This window comes from Zingiber officinale, chromosome 7A (genome assembly GCF_018446385.1).
Source record: "Zingiber officinale cultivar Zhangliang chromosome 7A, Zo_v1.1, whole genome shotgun sequence".
Taxonomy (NCBI): domain Eukaryota; kingdom Viridiplantae; phylum Streptophyta; class Magnoliopsida; order Zingiberales; family Zingiberaceae; genus Zingiber; species Zingiber officinale.
The window spans coordinates 62,768,324-62,790,081 of NC_055998.1; the positions used below are offsets into that span (position 1 = coordinate 62,768,324).

Sequence of the window (21,758 nt, forward strand, 5' to 3'; positions counted from 1 at the left end):
TTATTTGATAGTTTGATTATTGCTTTCTGTTCTCATATTCAAATTGGCCTTTCACTTTTTTATTATTATTATTTTTTAATTTCTTGCTTTTTAAGTCCGAAGAATTTATCTAGAATGTTCTTATCATTTGATATATCCAAATATGTTAACATGAGTCTTTGTTAAGTTGAGAGACCTAAAATTGTTTTGTGTCGATTAAAAGAGAAACATGTCAACCATATAGATAGGATCTTAATCTAATATCCAATGACTAAATACGCTGTAGGACAAAGCCTTAATTCCTAAAGTATAAGACTGACTCTTTTCCTTAAGCTGGAACATACATATTGATGAATGTCCAACTTGTTATACAAAAAAAGTTCACAAGAAATAAAACTGATAAGACACTAGATGAAAATGAAGCTGTAATACTAGTATATATTGAGAAGCATGATGATGTGACATCAAATTAAAGTTGATGACAATTTTGAAAAAGACTTGGACTAAGTTGATTTGATGCTCAATAGAATTGAAATAATTTCTTCCATAACACCCTTCTAATTGAATATACCAAAGGATACCGTTAGTTGTGAGATGAAGTGATAAATTGTGAAAAATTAAAAAGCAATAGATTCGAGTTTCAATATCTACTTGCATAATGTAGATTTAATATGAGGGAGAGTTGATATTACACCAGGAGGCAAGTAGAAGACCAAGTAATCTTTTGAGTTCTATTTGACAGGAAGAGGATACTAGAAGAGAGACTAACACATTTAATGTAAATAAAATCAAGGAATTAAATATTGTGTTGTCCTAGTTGGCATGGGCAAAATGTACCATTCCACGCCAATTGACACCAACACCACTATTAGCACCGTGAGGCAGTCACAGAGGCTTAGGGATGACAATTTTCCCCGCGGGTTTGGGGTCCCGCGAGGAAAACCCGAAATGGGGATCCCCGATTTTTCGGGGATGGGGCGGGTATGGGAATACTATCCCCATACCCGAACCCGCCCCGAATATTATTATTATTAATATTAATAAATAATAATATGATTTTTTAAAAAAATATTAATAATAGTGTTAATATTAATATTAAAATTTTTAAAATATTATTAATAATAATATTATTAATATTGATATTAATATTAATATTATCATTAATAATAATTATTAAATAATAATAATAATAATATAAATTAAATTTGGAAATGAGGCGGGGATGGGGATTTGATCCCCGTGGGTTCGGGTTTGGGGAATCCCCGAACCCGAAAAAATGAGAACGGGGCGGGGATGGGAATGGCAAACCCGCCCCCGCCCCGCCCCGCCCCATTGCCATCCTTACAGAGGCTGCCGTAATTTCTTTTTTTACTGTTTTCTTTTAATTTTTAATTTTAGATTGAAATTTATATTTTTAGATTGTAATTCCTTTCCACTATTAATTGTTTTTCTTATTAATTTTTCCCCTCTTCCATCCATTAATTTTCCTCTTATTAATTTTTCCCTCTTTCATTCTGTAATTTTTTCCCCTCCATTCAAATAAGAAGGTAAATAAGAGAAAAAAATATCTGTCAAGGATGATGTTATAGACCGTGGGCAAGCCCATGAATAAAAGAGAATTTGGAGCCCATCAAATACAAGAGAAACGATAGATTTAGAAAGAAGGGTGCATATCAAGAAAATTACTTCAGCTATAGTAATTGTTTATTTGAGTCGAATATCTTTTATTTCAATAGAATTAAGTCCAGTATCTTTAATTTTTAGGAAGAATAAACCTTTCTTATTCTGTGTTTATTTTCTTCCTTCGCCGAGAAGGAGTTGTATTTAAATTTTTGAAATAATGTGATAAAGATTATGATTGAGTTTACAAAAGAAATCAAACCCGTAGATTGAGAGGTTCTCTAATCCCAACGAGCCTCAAATTCTCCCGACTATAGGCCGTCAAGGTCGTAAAACAAAAAAAACAAAGATTATGCGATCCATATTCAAGGGTCTTAACAAATTGTTATCAGAGCTCGTCGTAATGAGTGACTCATAAGCATCCGTGCTCCTCAAACCATATAGATTCAGGGATGAATTAACCACACCCTTTTGCTGGTCCTCATCGACTCGGGAAGTACTTGTTGCTTTCTAACTTTAGTACTTGCATTCATCTTGGGCTTACCTAATGGAAAACGCCCTGCTCTCTGGGTGGTAATAGCTAATGAGCGATGACTACAATGCCTTGGGTTTGCTACAACATCTTAATCCATTTGGGTGATCACAAATTTAATGTTGAATTTTTCATTCTACCATTGGGAGACATTGGAGCAATGTTGGAAGTAAATTGGCTTCACACCCTTGGTCTCATCCTTTGGGATTTCTCCCGGATGCGCATGAGCTTTCAACAAACCGGAAACACCATTGATTTACGAGGATCGGGTGTTACTCTAATAGTAGAAGTAGCCTCCCTTGCAACTGTTACCCTATCAAAAGTTAATGAAAAAACACTACAATAGATTTTAGAAAAGTATGCTTTAATTTTTGAGGAACCCAGCTGCCTCCCACCTTTCCACAGATGCTGCCCCAAAAATTGACTTGAACAAGGCACCAACCCCATCGTGGTGTGCCCTTATAGATACCCCCAACGCAGAAAGATGAAATCGAGCGTCAATGCAGCGATATGATTGCCAAGGACCTGATTAGACAAAGCACATCACCTTTCTCTTCGCCGATTTTATTGGTGAAAAAAGTAGACAACACATGGCGCCTTTGTGTGGATTATAGAGCTCTCAATGAGAAGACGATCAAGGATAAGTTTCCTATTCCCGTGATCGATGAATTGCTTGACGAATTACATGGATCTCTTTATTTTACTAAGCTGGACCTCAGATTCGAATATCCCCAAATCTGAATGGAACCAGCTAGCATTCCTATGATGTCTTTTTGCACCCATCATAGCCATTTTGAGTTCGCAGAATGCCTTTTGGTCTCACAAATGCCCCCTCGACTTTTCAAGCTCTTATGCATAATATCTTTAGCGCTTTTCTAAAGAAATTTGTGCTTGTCTTCTTTGATCATATACTTATTTACAATGCTTCTTGGGAGGAACATCTCCACCATTTGCAGTTGGTTTTTGAGATATTACAACAACAACACCTCTTCCTAAAAAAATCTAAATGCTTATTTGCTCGAACGGAAATCACCTATCTTGATCATATCATTTCTCGTTCAGAGTAGCCGTAGATAATGGCAAAATTGAAGCAGTCCTCCATTGGTCGCAACCCACTACTCTTTGTCCCTCCATTCGTCCAAGGTTATGGAGTGTTGGCATCCCCTCTAACTGGCCTCTTGTGAAGGAACTCTTTGAATGGGAAATGGGGCAATAGAATTGGCTTTCCAAAAGCTAAAAATCGCCTTCACTTCCACAATGGTACTTGCTTTGCCCGATTTCTCGAAGCCATTTGTGGTGGATTGGGATGCCTCAGATATGGGTATCAATGCAATTTTGCAGCAAGAAGAACGCCCCATCGTCTTTTTCAGTCGTCCTTTGGTCCAACGACAGAAGAAGCTCCCTACCTATGAGAAAAAGCTTATTGGATTGGCTAAAGCTATATGTCATTGGCATGCTTATCGTTGGGGACACAAGTTCTTGGTCGAACTGACCATTACAATCTTAAATTTTTATTGGAATAGCGGATTACCACCTCACCTCAACAACACTTGATTAGTAAGCTTCTGGGTTTTGACTTTCTCATCGAATATCGAGCAAGCCGAAACAATGTAAAACTGAATGCACTTTCATATCATGATAACAATAATGGACAATTGAATTGACTGCCATCTTCATGCCCAAATTGAACTTAACAGTGGTGATCTAAATACTCCACTTTCCCAGAAATTCAGCACCTATTCATATGTCACAACAAGGCAAAGGTCGCATGGAATACAAGGATGGACTTTTATTCTTCAAAGACAAAATCTATCTCCCTGCTGCATCTCTCACTTCTAGAATACTAGCCATGATACATAATGAGTTTCACGCAGGATATCAGAAGACGTTATATCGAATTACACGAGATTTCTATTGGCCTAGGATGAAATAGTAGGTTCACACATTTGTATGAGAATGTCTAGTTTGCCAATGCAACAAAGTGGAGCATTTGAAACCAACAAGATTATTACAACCTTGGACTGTTCCTCACCAACAAGTATGGTTTGACATTTCCATGGATTTTATTGGTGGATTACCTCTATTTTAAGGTAAAACTATATTGTTTGTGGTCATGGATCACTTCTTTAAGTATATTCATTTCATCCTTTTATCACACCCATACATGGTTGTGAAGGTGGCTAAAGTTTTCTTTGATAATATTTTTAAGCTTCATGGTATCCCAAAACAATCGTTGATGCAACCTTCACTAGTTCCTTCTAGAAGGAGCTATTTCGCCTCAATAGAACACAACTTTGTTTCTTGCCCGCTTACCGTTTGTAATCAAATGGCCAAATCGAAGGCGTGAACTGGATAATCAAGATGTATTTGTATTGTTTAATGGGAGAATTTCTAAAAAAAAGGGATATATTGGATCTCTTGGGTAGAATTTTATTACAACACTGACTATCACACATCCCTCAAGGCCACCCCCTCGAGGTCGTGTATGGGCGATCACCTCCTCGCCTATTATCATATTTGACTGGTACTGCTTGTATTTAATCAGTAGATCAGGAGCTTCAGACTCGGGAACAACTTATGAAGAATCTACGAGAGCAACTTGCTGCCTAAAATCATATGAAACTTCAATATGATTCATCCCATCGGGAGGTATAGCTTGAGATAGGAGATATGATGTTATTAAAGCTTAAGTCTTATCGCTAAGTAAGTTTGACGTCCAAGAACCGTATGAAACTTTCTTCTCGCTTTTATGGGCCTTTTAAAATCATTGGCCTTGTGGGTCACATTGCTTACAAGTTCCAATTGCCAGGCCATATAAAGCTCCACTCGGTTTTTCATGTGTCCACTTTGAAGAAATATTACAGCAGCATCCCTAGCTTCCTCACTCTTCCACCCATACATCAGGAAGATTACATTCCCTCTCCTTAGGCTATTCTCGACTACCGCTGACACCGTGGGCTCTTCCAAATTCTAGTTCATTGGGAGGGCTTATCCCCTACTGAGGCTTTATGGGAAGACACAGTAGCTATCATTCATGTTTGCGGATAAACTCGTTTTTCAGGGAGGGAGTAATATTATGGATCGTGAACAAACCCATGCAGCAAAAGAGAATCTGGATCTAATCAAATATAAGAGATACACACATTTAGAAAGAAGAGTGCATATCAAGATAATGGATTCAATTATAGTAATTGTTTATTTGAGTCGAATATCTTTTATTTTCAATAGAATTAAGGCTAGTATCTTTTATTTTTAGTAAGAATAATTTTTTTTTTATTCAGTGTTTTCTTCCTTCGTCGGGAAGGAATGCCATTAGTTGTATTTAAATTGTTGGAATAATGTAATAAAGATTATGATTGAGTTAACAAAAGGAAATCTGACCCTTAGATTGAGAGATTATCTAATCCCAATGAACCTCAAATACTCCTTACTACCATAGGCCGTCAAGGTCGTAAAACCAAGAAAATAAAGATTAATTCCACTGATTAGCCGATAAACTGTCCCATTACGCAATCTATATCCAAGGGTCATAACAAATTGATACGCGATCCATATCTAAGGGTCATAACAAATTGGTATCAGAGCTCGTTGTAATGGGTGACTAATAAGCATTTCAATACTGCTTTGATGCTTTTCTCAAAATTTACTAGGAGGACAAAGTTGCCAATGAAAAATGACAATAGCTCATCCACACGGAGGAATTGTTCAAAGACTTCTCTAAAATACTCTCGCATAATAACCATCGAGGTGAAGGGAGCAACAACCATCTTGACCTAAAGGGCACTGCTCGAAAGGGTACCGTGGCTATGAGGAGGGATCCTCAAATATATACCACAGTATTTGAAACTGGATTTCCCACGTTATGATGGTCAACCTGATTCTTTGGGATGACTCAATAGATGTGACCATTTTTTTCGCCATCAACGCATTCCGGAGGAAGAAAAAATTCGCCTAACCTGTTTCCATCTTGAAGGAGATGGCCAATTATGGTTCATCGAACAAGAATGTGATTGACATCATATTCAATGGGAGGAATTTAAGGATTTGTGTAATATGAGATTTGAGCCACCTATTCGCAACAACAAATTGTGCGAGCTTGCCAAACCTCAATAATCAGGATCCGTGGAAGACCACTACTAGTGAAAAATAAAAAAAATTTAATATAATATAATTTCTAATTATATAAAATATAATACTAATGAATTAAATTATTCTATATATAAATTTGGTTTAATTGTAAACCGATCAAAATAAATCCATATTAAATCTTGTTTAAACCTACTTGACCTGCCATATTTGCTTGGACTTCAATTAATCCTAAATCGACTTTTACTCAATAAATATCAAATATTTCATGAGATAATATCAAAATTTAAATTCAACATTTGACAATTCAAATATAACTCAATAATAAACACCTATAGCGATTTAATATTAATTAAAGTATTTTTTAATTAATATAATTTATATTTAAAAAAGTAGTGCAACTTTATTTATACGATATCAAAATCATATCGTAACTTAAATTCTAGCACGGTTCGAAATTTTAAACCTTGAATAAAGTTGAACTATTTAAAATAAAATGGATCCATTAAAAAAATCAGTTTAGAATTTGAAATACTATTTTTATTTAATTTCATAAGTGGCTAAATTTTTCTTATAATTTATTTCTACTTGACCAATACTATCGTTCACATTAGGTATCCAGTTCTTCGAATCGATTATTCTTGGGATCCGATCCATGAAAGTTTTTCATCAGTCATCAGGGTAAATCGTGAGGTGCTCGTGGTGGTCTATCAAGATGATCCACTTTCGCCCACTATCTATTGGACGAAAAATCCCCTGCAATTCACTGCAGTTGAGTCTCGACCCTTAGATTCTTGGGATCCGAACTTGGAGGTCTATCCACTGTGCCATAACCCTGGCGGCTACTTGACCAATACTAGCACACTAGTCTATGTTTAATAGACTAATTATTATAAAGCCTATTAAAGAGTGTCATATATATGAAAAATATTTTTTCTTATAAAATCATCGGCTAAGACACATCTCCATGAGATCATTGACTGAGACATTGGTCTTATTTGCGCTACTACGCTATCTTTTAGATTTCAACTAATAAAGATTGATAAAGTGTTGTAAACAAAAATGAGATTTGGATTTTAACAACTAATTTGGGAAGTGAGAATTGGTTGCAAGAGACTAAGTTTTCGATAATTTTACTCTAACATGTAATGTTACTGAGATAGATGGAGTAAAAGCCTGATACCATAAATAATTGATAATTGTATCTTAAATGATACAAACAATATGCTAAATAACATATAAAAAATGAAAAATGATGGTGATATTGGAAACATGACAGAATTTCATCATGAGGTAGAAGAGAAGAGAGAAAGATTTAAGAAGAAGATGGTAAAAGACAAATATTTTAAATCTTTCATCTAAGGATTAAAGTACTGTTCTTATAATTCTAGTAGTACAATTTTGATACTATGTGTGTCAATACTTAACACATTTTAACCTGCATTAAATAATGTCATGGTTAACTCAAATAAATTTTAATCCTATGATCTCTTTCTACTTAATTTGCTTACTCCAAATATAAGCCTAGTAAGACCGCAATTGCATTAAAATTACAGTTTTTTTACCGAACCACGTAGTTAAGTTTCCTAAATATCCAAATTACGTACCCAACTTTCAAAATAATCAACTCATGTACCTATACCCATTTTACCCCTCCTTATTTACCCCAATCAATTGCTACTATGATAATTTTTTTTTAAATAGACAATTTTTTAAAGATCTATTCATATTAAAAAAATTTTACTCTCAATATATTATGTCAAATTGATATTTCTATGGATATAATCAGGAGAATTAGACGAATACATAGAATTTGATTTTATCATTCCAAGCTCTCTAGGTCCATCAGCTAAGAGCTCGGAATAACATGGAACTAGGTCTTATGTGCTCGTCTAGTTCTCTTAATTATATCTATGCCCTTAAACATCAATTTGATATAATATATTGAGTAGTGAATTTTTAAATACGAATTAAATTTTTAATCATTTTTTTAAAAAATATACTTTTTACGACAATCGATTAAAGTTACTGTTCATGATTATAGAAATAACTTTAATCGATTGCTAAAAAAATCTGATTTGAATTAAAAAAATTATTACTCCCAATATAGTGTGCTAAATTGATGTTTGAGGGTATGAATATAATCAGAAGAACTAGACGAACACATAAGACTTGGTTTCAACTCTCTACGTCCATTCAATTTAGGCCAAAATTAACAAAAAATGATTAATGATTTAGAGAGCTTAGAATGATATGAAACCAGGTCCTCTACGTTTGTTAAATTCTCTCGTATATCAATTCTCTCAAATATTAATTTGGCACAATATATCGAGAGCAGTGATTTTTTTAATACGAATTGGATTTTTCAGACACATTCTTGTTAAAAAAATCAACATTCGATATATTGTACCAAATTGATATTTGAGGGCATGGATATAATCAAGTTAACTAAATGAACACATAGAACCGAATTTCATGTCATTTCGAACTCTAGGTCCATTAGCTAGTTTTAATCAGTTCGGGCCAAAATCGGTTGGTGGGTGTATAGAGCTTAGAATGATATGGAACCAGGTCTTATGTGTTTGTTTAGTTCTTCTGATTATATCTATACATTCAAACATTAATTTGACATAATATATAGAGCAGTGGCGCAACGGTAAAGTTATTGCCATGTGACCAAAAGGTCACGGGTTCGAATCTTGGAAACAACCTCTTGCAAAAAGTAGGGTAAGACTGCGTACAATGGATCCTTTCCTGGGACTCCGCATGTCGGGAACTTCGTGCACTGGGCTGCCCTTTATATAGAGCAGTGGTTTTTTAACATGAATTAGATATTTTGGACACATTTGTCTTAAAAAAAATCATTACGCCCAATATAGTGTGCCAAATTGTTGTTTGAGGGCATTGCATATAATCTAGAGAACTAGAGAAACATATAGAATCTGGTTCTATGTCATTCCATCAGCCGATTTTGATCGATTTTGATCAAAATCAATAAATGAACCTAGAAAGTTTAGAATGATATGAAATAGGTTCTATGTGTTCGTCTAGTTCTTCTAATTATATCTATATCATCAAATATCAATTTAACACACTATATTGAGAGCAGTGGTTGTTTAACACAGATGTGTTCGAAAAATCTAATTCGTGTTAAAAAAATCACTGCTCTCAATATATTATGCCAAATTTATATTTGAGAGCATGAATATAATCAAGGATAGAACACATAAGATTTAGTTAGATGTCATTCTGACTGATGGTTTTAACTGATGGACCTAGAGAATTCGGAATGACATGTAACCATGTTCTATGTGTTCGTCTAATTCTCCTGATTGTATCCATGCTCTCAAATATAAATTTGACATAATATATTGAGAGCAGTGATTTTGACTGATAGACCTAGAGAGCTCGAAATGACATGTAACCAGGTCCTATGTATTCGTCTAGTTCTCCTGATTATATCCATGTCCGTAAACATAAATTCGACACAATATATTGAGAGTAGTGATTTTTTTTTAGTATAAATAGGTTTTTTTTTTTTAAAATCTGTCTATTTAAAAAAAATAAAAAAAAAAATTACCCTAGTGTAGCAATCGATTGGGGTAAATGAGGAGGGGTAAATGGGGATAGGGTACATGATTTGATCATTTTGAAAGTTGGATGCGTGATTTGGGTATTTAAGGAAACTTAGCTTCGTGGTTTGGTAAAAAGTTGTTAAAATTATACAACAACAAATTATAAAAAAATATAAGCACATCTAACTAGTTAACTACATTCATCATGGCGAAGATGATTTAGCAGTTCTGCAGATCTTGTTGGGATAGAGCTGATGAAGTGTGGATGGGAGGATCTTAGTGAGGTGAAAGATCTCATGTCTTGGAGAAATGCCTTGGTGAAATTAGTGGGAAACTCTATAAGACAAGCCATACAAAAGTTGTAGGAGTAGAGCCCGACAATAGCATTTTGATGATACAAATGAAGACACAAACGATGTAGAGCTGCTAGCTCTGGTAGTCACATAGTCGCACTTGCAACACATCATTTTTCTTTTTTGACCTTCAGCTTAACTTTGGGGATTTGTTAATCCTAATTTAGAGGAGTGAACAAATAAAGGAGGGCATGGAGCATGGGAGGGAGTGGAGGCAGGAGCAGAGAGGTGAGGATGATGAAGATTTGAAATAACCCGCAGCCTTAGTTTGTAAGTTGAGAGAAAAGGAGGGATGGAGATGAGAGTATAGGGGAGGAAGGAAGCACTGCCACATGAAACTAACAGCATACACTAAGGGGATTGAGGAAGAAACCCTAATTTAGGATTGGTGTTCTTTGGTACCATGTTGAGAGGGATACAACTATATTGTATTTGATTAAAGGATAATGATTAGCCCCCTCCTATACATAAGCTTTGACATAATACCAAAATGATAAGGATCCCATATGACACAAATTCTGTTCCCATATACTTATTAGCTCTATGATATGACATAGTTGTTTTCTGTTTTAGTATTATTTCTCAACAATTCACTCTTGATTTACTGCAGCGAACCTTAGGCTCCTACTACAGGTTCTATTACCTGGAAACCTGGTTATAAATCAAAGTCAATGTTAAAGTTAATCTAATGGTTTCCTTGTTCTCCAAGATGTCAAGGACTAATGAACAGATGAAGCTGAATCATCAGTACCTATAATCATGATGACTAACTACGATACATTTATGAGAGTGAGAGTTTTCCTATCTACTCTGCTTTGATATCTTAATTAGTCATCTTGATTTTGTGGTTCTTAGGGGGAGTAAGAAGTGGGAGCGGGGTCTTTGGTGATAGTGTTTACCTGATGTAACACTGTTTTGAATTTTCTGGAAGGAAATGATTCTGTATAGCGTGTAACATGCAGCATCTTGTATTCCTTATTACATGAGTCCATTGGATTACGTTCTCAAACATACAAAATTCTTCATACACTTTCTTAGTTCCTGCTTTTTCATAACTGTAACTCGTGTTTTATGTGGCAAAAGGCGATTTGCTCACCCCCAGCGCCCCCGTACAGTCATAGAAATGGGTGATTCGCTAGGTTGTCCATTTCTTATTAATTAAATTTACAGAAATGAGTATAATACAGATCATAGAAATTTCTTGTTCAGCCATATAGCATCATCTCACCCACAACAGTATATGCTTTTTTTTTTTTTTATGTTTCTATGACTATATATATAACATTGTGTGTGACCTACAAGAACAAGTTGTGAGTTGGAACTATTTGGAGCTGGGTACGTGGATTCTATCTTGCAATTGAACTCCAAGATTATATCAAGAGTACTACCTAGGGCTTGTAAATAAATTTTTTAAAATTATTTGTTGCTTCTATTCTTCACAATCTGACTCTAATTGATTCTAATGCATCCATACAATCATAAGCTTGAACATATTTTCTTCCATTTTACATTTCTTGGAGCCACACCTGTATGCTCTCAAATAGTAACAATTTATTTTCTTTTTTCAATTGCTTAAACCTTCAACTTGATATATTGTGGCAATTGTTTAGAAAATTTCATGGATATCTATTAAGCTTTGTAACATGAACATGAGTAGTATTTATCAATTTATTTGCTTGTGTTCTTTATTGCCTTTATATTAAGCTAAAAATTGTTTTATAGTTAGCAAATGCTCTTGAAAAGTTAATACTTTGTGTGTCAGTTCAAATACAGTTATATATTTAATTTTGAGATGCTATATGTCTGTTGTCCAATAGGTTAATGGAAATCATGAAACAATGAATATAGAGGGTGATTTCAGATATGTTGATCTAGGAGCATTTGATGAGTGTATAGACTTTGTAGACTACTTGGATGAATATGAAGGCAACTGGGATGATGCCTTTATTGGTTGGAACAGCGCTACTAACCAGTGGAAAGAGAGAAGGATATCCGGTAGTCATTGGACCCCTTGGAATTTTGTAAAGGTATATACAAGTAGTTTCTTTAAGAAAAGTATGTGCTTGCTTGTATTACATGAACTTGAATCCATTAAAATCTAATAATTTTTAATTAGTTGGATGCTTTTTAATGTTTGTAGTAAATTTTGTACTCTTTTTGATTCATAAATCTAATTATCATAAATATAAGTAGATGGACTCTTATGACTTCATGAATCCACACAGGTGTCTTCCTATATGTAGTAATGCACATGCTTGTAAGCAAACACCTGAACATTTACGAATAACATTGTCCATATATTTCTGTACTTTGTTAAAACTTCTTTTATACTAAATTTGATACTTACTAATGGATTGAAGTGCTTAGCATGAATTTTTATATGCCCTTAAGGTTTATAAGAAACAACATGGACTGTGGTATTACATAGATTAAAATGTTGGATAACCAAGAAGCAACATGGACGAAAATAAGAAGGAATAAGAAAGAGATGGTTTTGTGAAATTACTAGGAAAGTGAAAAAAAAATACTACTATCTTAGAATAATCAGGAGTAATTTTCTAAGGGTGTGTTTATTACAAGGGAAGGAATACTGATGGAAATAAGGTGACAAAAAATCTTTTGGCAGTACTTTTTCTTTGTTTCTTATAGGGGAAAAAGGGAGGAAAAAATGATTAGAATTTGTTTGTTCAATTGTCTCTATATTGCTTTCATTCAAGTGAAAATTCACTTTTAGCTCAAATCCTATCTTATTTTTTCTTTTCAAATCTGTTTTTGTTATATATATATATATATATATATATTTTTTTTTTTTTTTTACATAAACTTTTCTCTCAAGGAAACAAAAACTAGGAAAATATTTCCATATTGTTTTCCAATGAGATTTCTCCCTACTATTTTTCTTTTCCTAAATATTTCCTTCTCTAGTTGGTAACTCGGCGTAATAGATGGTAAAGTGGGAAAACACAAATTAAGTTGATATGGGCATGTTCAAGTAAAATGATGAATTCTCTAGTTAGGTAAGTTGTAAGGATTAGAGGAAGACCAAAGAAAACTAATGAAATACAAATGACATAATAGATTGGAAATTAATAGTTACATAGTATTGCACAAAGTTTAATAGAAGGATAACAATCATGTAGTTGAATACTAAGTGGATATGATGAGTTGTGTTAGATCTAAATTTTATCTCTACTTTGGTTCTTTTTATAGTAGTCATAATTTTCCAAGTGGTCATGATAAGTTGTGTTAGATGGAATTTTTTCTATACTTTGGTTTTTTTGTAGTAGTAGTCAAAATACTCCAATCTCTATAAAGTTTGTGATTCATAGTTAATTAACTTAATTTGACTGAAAAGGTGAGTAATGTAGATAGATCTCTTTCATCCCTAATATCACAAAGCATGTCATTGTAATATTATGCTAGGGTTTGTTAATAGTAATATTAATAATTGATTATAAAATTATACATGCACAAAAGTTGTAGTGATAGGTTATAGAATTTTGTTTCCATGTTGTCAATAGAAAGTAGCGGAACAACAACCACAACCAAGCATTTATCCTGATCCTGTCTGAAAGCGATGAGATGGCACGTTGGCTCCGATGAATGATTTTTCCGCGAATAAGAATCTTCTCGAGATCTGAAGGGAATTCTTCAATGATCTTGCGCACAGTTAGACGAGTCAACAAAGTGTTAGTGACCTAAGTCTAATGTGGGAATCTCTGGCTAGACCCTCCTACGTTTAAGTCAGTCTCCTCTCTTGGAAAGTGGAAGAAAAACAGTAACGGCAACTGCAGAAAAGTAGGGCTTCAGATGCAAATGTTGGTGTTTTACCTTGCCAGCGGAGAGGATTCTCTTTTTTATACTACCTCACATAACCTACGCGATCGTGAGGTGGTTCTTGGTTTGTTCGAGTTTGTTATAAGATGAGAGAAGTACAACCTAGGCATTGTGCAATAATCTTCCGAGGAATTTTTTTCTATTCCAGATGTACCTCCTTTGTCGTTTATAACTTGGACCCTTGATGAAATATTCAAAAGGGTGTATCGCTGTAACTGAAGAAGTTTCGAGAGAATATTCCCCGACAAGTTCGCCAGGCTGCCATAAAGTTGTCGACTACCTATTTGCTAAATATATTTCAACCAGTCATTAAGTCGATCATATATTGAGAATATCTTTTGTTAAATATATCTCGACCGGTCGTTAAGTCGGTCGCATATTGAGCATACCTTCTGTTGAGAATATATCCCAGCCGCTTATTAAACCGGTCATATATTGAGCATACCTTCTGTTGAGAATATATCCCAGCCGCTTATTAAACCGGTCATATATTGAGCATACCTTTTGTTGAGAATATATCCCGGCCGACATTAAGATGGTCATATATTGAGCATACTTTCTGTTGAGAATATATCCCGGCCGGTCGTTAAGCCGGTCGTACAATGAGAATACCTTCGAATATATACTGGCCGGTCATTAAGTCGGTCGTATGCTAAAAGTTTTGTAAGGCTGAGTACCTTTAAGCTCAATCAGGCTTTGCTCGGTTGAGCACACACAAGCACCCTTATGCTCGTCGGCCTTCACTCGACCGATCCTATGTTATAAGCTTTGTAAGGCTGAACACCTTTAAGCTCGATCGGGCTCTGCCCAGTCGAGCACACACAAGCACCCTTATGTTCGTTCGGCCTTCGCTCGTCCGATCATATGTTAGAAGCTTTATAAGGCTAAGTGCCTTGAAGTTCGATCGGGCTTTGCCCGGTTGAGCGTACACAAACAAGCTTATGTTCGTTCAACCTTATTTGAGCATTCTGCTTAAAGAATGCTCGGGCGCGCTTTCATAACTTTGATGTAGGGCAACCAATCAGGACCAATTAGCAAACATCACCTTATCCTAACCTTGATCACCATTTCACCTTAACTTTGATATCTTTGTCATTTCCTGAATCCGCTCGTCATAATCCGTATCACTAGCCTTCCTCTCAAGTCTAGTCGAAGGAGGTGTAGCCAACTGACTGAACTCAAGTTCTAGTCTTGCTTACTCCTCATTTGTGACTTACTTTAGAAGAGTTAACTTTCCCATTCTCCCTTTTAAAAGAGAATGACACCATTTTAAGGTTGATGAGGGACAATCACCTGTACTTCAGCGAGCTAATCAATGAATTTCAAATTTAACAACTTTGCTATTTTATTCCTACCTACTTATTTTTCTTTGATATTAGGATTTTTTTTTTACGATTCGTGTTCTTGATCGTACCTTAGGCGTCTAGCAATTTGTGTCTTAGGCACTTAGTGACTTCTTCGAAAAACAATTCTCGTTTCGCTAGGTCGAGTACCGAGTATATGTGAAAAGGTATTTTTGGCTGCTAAAAGGTCTCACTTGTCATGTCTTTCATAAATGTTTATTCCTGGATGATTATCACGTGTCCCTTCCACTCATTCTTCACGACGACTGCTGACATCCCCCTCCTTGAAAGCACAATGGCACGCTCGTTTAACCTTACGAATCAATGACCCTCCTTATATGGGCCCTTTCACTCTAACAGTGATGCTTACACTACTCCTTATAAAACCCTTACCAACACCGACTCTTCACATATCGCTTCTCATCTTCTCCCATCTGCTCTTTCCAGTGACCTTTCTTCCTCTGCACTTCCTCTTTCCTGATTTCTAGCGGACCTAGTAAGTTGCTCGTCTTTTGGATTATATCCTATCATGGCCTAGGAATCCTTTATTCCGTGGTATGCTTCTACTGCTTCCAGCTTTGATGCTTCTGACTGAGCTCACCTCCATTCCAAATATGGCATACCCCATAGCTATCAAATTCGCCTTCCTTCTTCGGATGAATGTCTCCATTCTCCTCCCGATGATCACCGCACATGTTGTACGGCTTGAGGTCGTGGTTCTGGATGACGATATTGAGGGCTCGCACGAGGTCCTTTAGGTAGAGGAGCAAGTGCTACGGGGCGCTTTGGGGCAGGAGTGGATGTGATAATCTCTTTCTTCCGGGCAGCTTGGGCTTCTTCCACATTAATGAATTTAGTTGCTCGTTCAATTAATAGATCAAAGTTGGCTGGAGGCTTTCTAACCAAATTCTTGAAGAAATCGTTATTATTAAGTCTTTGAGAAAAAGCATTTACTAGAATCTCCGTGGTGGCTGTGGGAACATCTATGACCACTTGATTGAACCACTTGATTGAACCACTTGATGTAGGTTCGAATGGACTCCTTAGGCCCCTGTTTAAGTGAGAATAGGCTCCAAGGAGTTTTGTGGTATCGCCGGTTACTAGAGAAATGGTGGAGAAATATCTTCCGGAAATCCGTGAAGCGGCGGATAGAATTATTTGACAATTGCTTGAACCATCGTTGGGCTGATCCGTCGAATGTGGCGAGGAACATTCGGCATTTTACACCGTCCGTTAATTGTTGAAGAAGGGCGGCGTGCTCAAATTTGAGGAGATGATCCTCTAGGTCGGTAGTTCTTGAATATTCTCCTATATTCAGGTTTTGATAATGTTTGGGCAACGGATCATGCAACACTCTAGGTCGCTCAGGGAAACTATCACTGGCCACCACTTTTCCTCGCACAGGTACCTCTCCAAAAGACTCTTGAGGTATTATTCCTTTGCCCAACTGTTTTAATAGTGTGCAAAAAAGAACTCGGGGGTGTCGAGTTGGTGAGAGAGGCATAGGAGGCAAGTGAGCAAGGCCCTCCTCCTGAACCCCTCTTTCCCTTTGATGAGCGGTCGTTGATGCTTCCGGATTTGGTGGTGGCAACATATCACCAATGTTGGTTTATTGTTGTTGTTGGAATAGTTTCTGCGCCTTGGCGTAGATGAGCAACTCCAGATCTTCTTGCGCTAAAGTTATGGTATTGAGTTTTTCAGCTTCTTCTATCGGGCTTTGATGACCAGGCTAAGGTTAAGGCTTTTGATGACCGGTCGTTAAGCTGATCGTATGCTATAAGTTTTGTAAGGCTGAGTACCTTTAAGTTCGATCGGGCTTTGCTCGGTCGAGCGCACACAAGCACCCTTATGCTCGTTCGGTCTTCGCTTGGCCGATCGTATGCTAGAAGCTTTGTAAGGCTGAGCACCTTTAAGCTCGATCGGGCTTTGCTCGGTTGAGCGCACAACCCTTATGCTCGTTCGGCCTTCGCTCGGCCGATCATATGCTAGAAGCTTTGTTAGGTTGAGCACCACCTTTAAGCTTAATCGGACTCTGCTCGGTCGAGCACACACAAACACCTTTATGCTCGTTTGGCTTTTGCTCGGCCGATTGTATGCTAGAAGTTTTGTAAGGCTGAATGCCTTATATGAGCGATGGTAGCTTTCTGTATAATAGACATTGACTTGACCAGAAAATCAACAAACATTTCATGGACAAAGTCAACATTTTAGTCAATTGATCTCTCTTTCGACTTACCTATATAATTGATGAAATTTTGATCCGATTTAATTTTATGCAAAATCTAGTGAACTAATATAAGATTAGCAATCGACCGATCACAAAGTCAATAATAAATTCGATCAAAAGAATTTAGTCGAAGATAAAATCAATAATAGTTGACTTATGGACAAAATATAGTCAATCGTTTGATATAAGCTATCTAGTTCATGATCTAGTTCATGGTATAAAATACCATGCCGATTGACATAGGTGGAATTTTCCATTCTGTCTGTTGATATGCACTAGCATGGCCTCGTGAGATCGTAGAGGAAGTCGTGCACTAAGGACATCCAAAGGTTGTGACTATCTTTGTTTTTAATTTTTAATTTTATTTATTATTTATTTTTAAGACATTTAATTCAAATTCTCTCTCCCTTAATTTTTTCCCTTCTTTTTCTCCTTGATTCATTAATTCTTTTTCCTTCTTTATCTTCCTTCTTCATCGTTAATTTTTCCCTTGTTCATTCGTCCACGAGGGTATAGAGGAAAAGAATCTCTTTACTTCATTAATGTGGTTAATTTTTTTCCATCCACTCGTCCACGAGATAAATATAGAAAAAAAATCTCTCTTAAAGAATGATTAATTTTTTCCCTTCCATTTATCCAACGAGAAAAATAAACCTCTTTAAGTTGGAGGGAACATATTGTTAGAAAAAATAAAAAATTTAACTATAATATAATTTCTAACCTTATAAAATATACTTCTATGAATTAAATTATTATATATATAAATTTGTCTTAATTTTAAACCGATCAAACTAAATCCAAATTAAATCCAATTTAAACCTACTTGATCTTGCAATGTTTAGTTGGTGGATTTTAGCTAACCCTAAATTGACTTTTATTCAATAAGCATTAAACATTTTACGAGATAATGTGAACTCAACATTTAACATATCAAATATAACTTAATAGTAACCAACTGTAACAATCAAATATTAATAAAAATATTTAATCTATTTATATTTAAAAAAGTACTAAAATCATATCGGCACGACATGATATCGAAATCATATTGTTTAGGTCATAAATTAAAATTTTGGCATGACTCGAAATTTTAAACCTGGATTTAGTTGATTGATGACTTGATCAATTGATGACGTGTCCAAGTGCTATGGTACCAAAAAGGATTCGGTCTCAGAATTTATAAAAACCAGTTGATTGATGGTAAGCAATCAATGACACAAATCAACATATTGAATGGTTCAGATCCAAATGAAGTGGTTGGCATAGTAGGAATATGTTGACTGGTGAGCTACATGTAGTCTATCGATGAAGACAAGGAATAATTGACTAATGCTAGATAAGAGCCAAATAATCAACGTTGTGGATGATGACCAAATGTGCCGAACCAATCTACAGATGTGTCATGACTAGTTGATTGATGGATACTAGTCAACGTCTTTAAAAGGGGACTTGAGGCAGCTCTACCAGTATATCAACAATCCATGTAACATATTTTTCTATAGTTTGGTACATTTGTTTTAGTTATATCATTAATATATATCGGGTATTCTACTGCTTATACTTGTATACTGAGATTTTTTATATTATTTTTGTTTGATTTTTGAAAAATATTTTTGTTTTAAAAACTAATTTTTGTATAGGTTTCTTCATCTTTGAAAGATTTCCAAAATGAGAAATTTAGTGGAATTCCGAGGAGTGATTCGCTGAACGAGTCATGGATCATGGAGTACGAACTTGGGGGACGTTAAATATTTGTGTTCTTGTTGTCTGTCTACTTTACTTTATTACGCATTTATTCAACAAATATTTTGAAAACAAAATTATTTAAACTTTAATTCAAACTATGAAAGCATTTTAAATGTAGTTTTCTACTCTAAACATAAAATCTTTTCAAAATAGCGCTTTGAAACTACTGAATTAAAATTACTTAAAAATAAAAAATGTTGTCACCTCCCCCTCCCCTCTAGTGTTATCTTTGATAGTACATTAACTTCTTTTCAACCAATATATCTTTGGTTCATGTAGCATGTTTATGTATTGTACAAAGGTGAAATAACTTTTCAATGTAATTTTTCTCCAATATGCATCACTAGAAAGGTTGAATCTTGAAATTAGTGAATTTCAAGGACAGTTTTTGAAGGTTTTAGCCTTGGCAAAAGCATCCAAAACATTTGCTGCTGATGGTTATGGGACTTTTTCTTTCTATTCTGATTTATTTAGTAGTAGTAGATGGCACCAGAAGCTATTTCTCTTTTATACTTGTGTCTTTTAATTCATACATAAGGCCTAAATTAGTTGGAGATTTTGTGGTTCTGATTTTTGCGGGTTGAGAATACTTAAGCTTAATTAGTAGACCATGTTAGAGTATTTTAGCAGTGTAGTTACCTTGATACTTATTTATAAACTCATTTTGTTAAAAAAGATGCAAATTCATTGCCAAGGTGACTCTATAAATACTTTGATTTGAGAAACCAAATTACCATGGAGTTCTTCAAATAATATGTTTTCCGATTGGCTGTTAGATTTTCAATTTTTCATTTGATTATGCTTGCTTGACCTTCCAAATTCACGTTTTTGGGGAGGAATCATTTGGATGTTGAGAAGTAACTGATACAAGTTTGAATACGATATCACATGGAATCTCTGCCTCTGATCAAATTTGTTATAGATCAATGTGGACATAAATTCTTTAGAATTATGGAACAAATCCACTGTGTTCATTCCAATGAGGGAGTTTAAGGGGTTAAGCTGGAGATTATTTTGTTAACTTGAATTCAAGTTGCATGGAGCAGCACCTAAGTGATGAAGACGACATTTGATCTCCCTTACTAATACCATAATGATCGAATACATATTTGTTTCAATTCCAATAAGTTTAGGATAATAAGAAATTTAACTGGAATACTAAAATGATCAGCATTTCTAATCATTAATATATTGGTTTCTTTATCTATTTGGATGGATCTTTGATCATGCATTGTGAACAATTTTTCTATACTTTTTTTCACCTCTAAATTTTTCTTCATTATGCTGACAGATTTCTAAAAATTTTAGGACAGAAGCAGCAGGGTGTTATTGCTAGATCTTCACTTTTGAGGCCGGGTGGTCCTTTGGCATGTGAGCTTGCGCGCCATGCTGTGGTTCTTAAAATTGATGATTGGATCTTTTGTCATGGAGGCCTTCTTCCTCATCATGGTAAATTTCTGATATGTACTTATGAATCTTGATGTTTAAGTAATTAATGAATTTCTGCTTAACTTCTTGAAATGGACTGATCAAAGGCTGGATATGAACGATATGACTATTCTGTGCTATGTACAAAATCCTTCTATGATTTCATGCCTTCTAGTTGTGGTTGTAGCTTTTCTTAGGTTGGTTCTGAAGGTTTTAGAACTTGATCCTCACCCATCTCAATTAAACTCCGCCCATGATGACCGGTTATGGCCGGTCCCAAACCTGGATAAAGGAGGAGGGTTGCATTAGGTTGCCAGCCAGCGTCAAACTATGACAAATATTCAACGAATGAATCCATTAAACTATTGTGCTAATGCTAGGTTGTTCCCCGGAAGGAACGCGTTGCAGGGTCCGACTGTAACGTCTCGGCAAGGACCGCTACATCTCCAGAACTCAGGTGTAGTGCTAAATATGCAAGAGTTCGCGTTACAGGGTCCGACTGTAACGTCTCAGCAAGGACCGATACATCTCCATGAGAACTTGAGTGTAGTGTTAAATAGGCAAGAGTTCTCACACCATAGGTTGAATAAGAACAAATATGATAGGAAACCTAATAATCTAACATTTGGAACTTGGAACATAGGAACTCTCACTGGTAAATCAATGGAGGTAGTAGATATGATGATTAGGAGAAAAATTATTATTTTGTGTGTATAAAAGACAAAATGGATAGGTGAGAAGGGAAAGATGATAGAGAACTCGGGTTTTAAGTTATGGTACACTGGAAAGAGTAAAGCAAGAAATGAAGTGGATATTATTGTAGATAGTTTGTTAAAGGATGAAATTATAGAAGTAGTTAGACAAGGCGAGAGAATTATAGCCCTTAAGATAATAGTGGCAAAAGAAACTATGAACAGAATTAGCGTATATGCACCACAGATAGGATTAGATGAAACTACCAAATCAAGGTTTTGGGAGGACTTAGATGAAATATTACAAAATATTCCACCAAATGAAATGATTTTAATAGGA

General features: G+C 35.4%; 1 protein-coding gene across 7 annotated transcripts in view; it reads left to right on the plus strand.

Annotated features, from left to right (window-relative positions):
- LOC122001443 (shewanella-like protein phosphatase 1) overlaps positions 1 to 21,758 on the plus strand; it is an 86,157-nt gene that overhangs the window by 8,307 nt on the left and 56,092 nt on the right. For all 7 annotated transcript variants that reach the window (XR_006117370.1, XR_006117371.1, XM_042556188.1 and 4 more), the window contains exons 4-5: positions 11,963 to 12,172; positions 20,612 to 20,747. Coding sequence is in view for 5 of the 7 variants with exons in the window: in XM_042556188.1 (XP_042412122.1) it covers positions 11,963 to 12,172; positions 20,612 to 20,747 (346 nt within the window). In the remaining 2 variants the exon portion in view is untranslated. The remainder of the gene's footprint in view (positions 1 to 11,962; positions 12,173 to 20,611; positions 20,748 to 21,758) is intronic.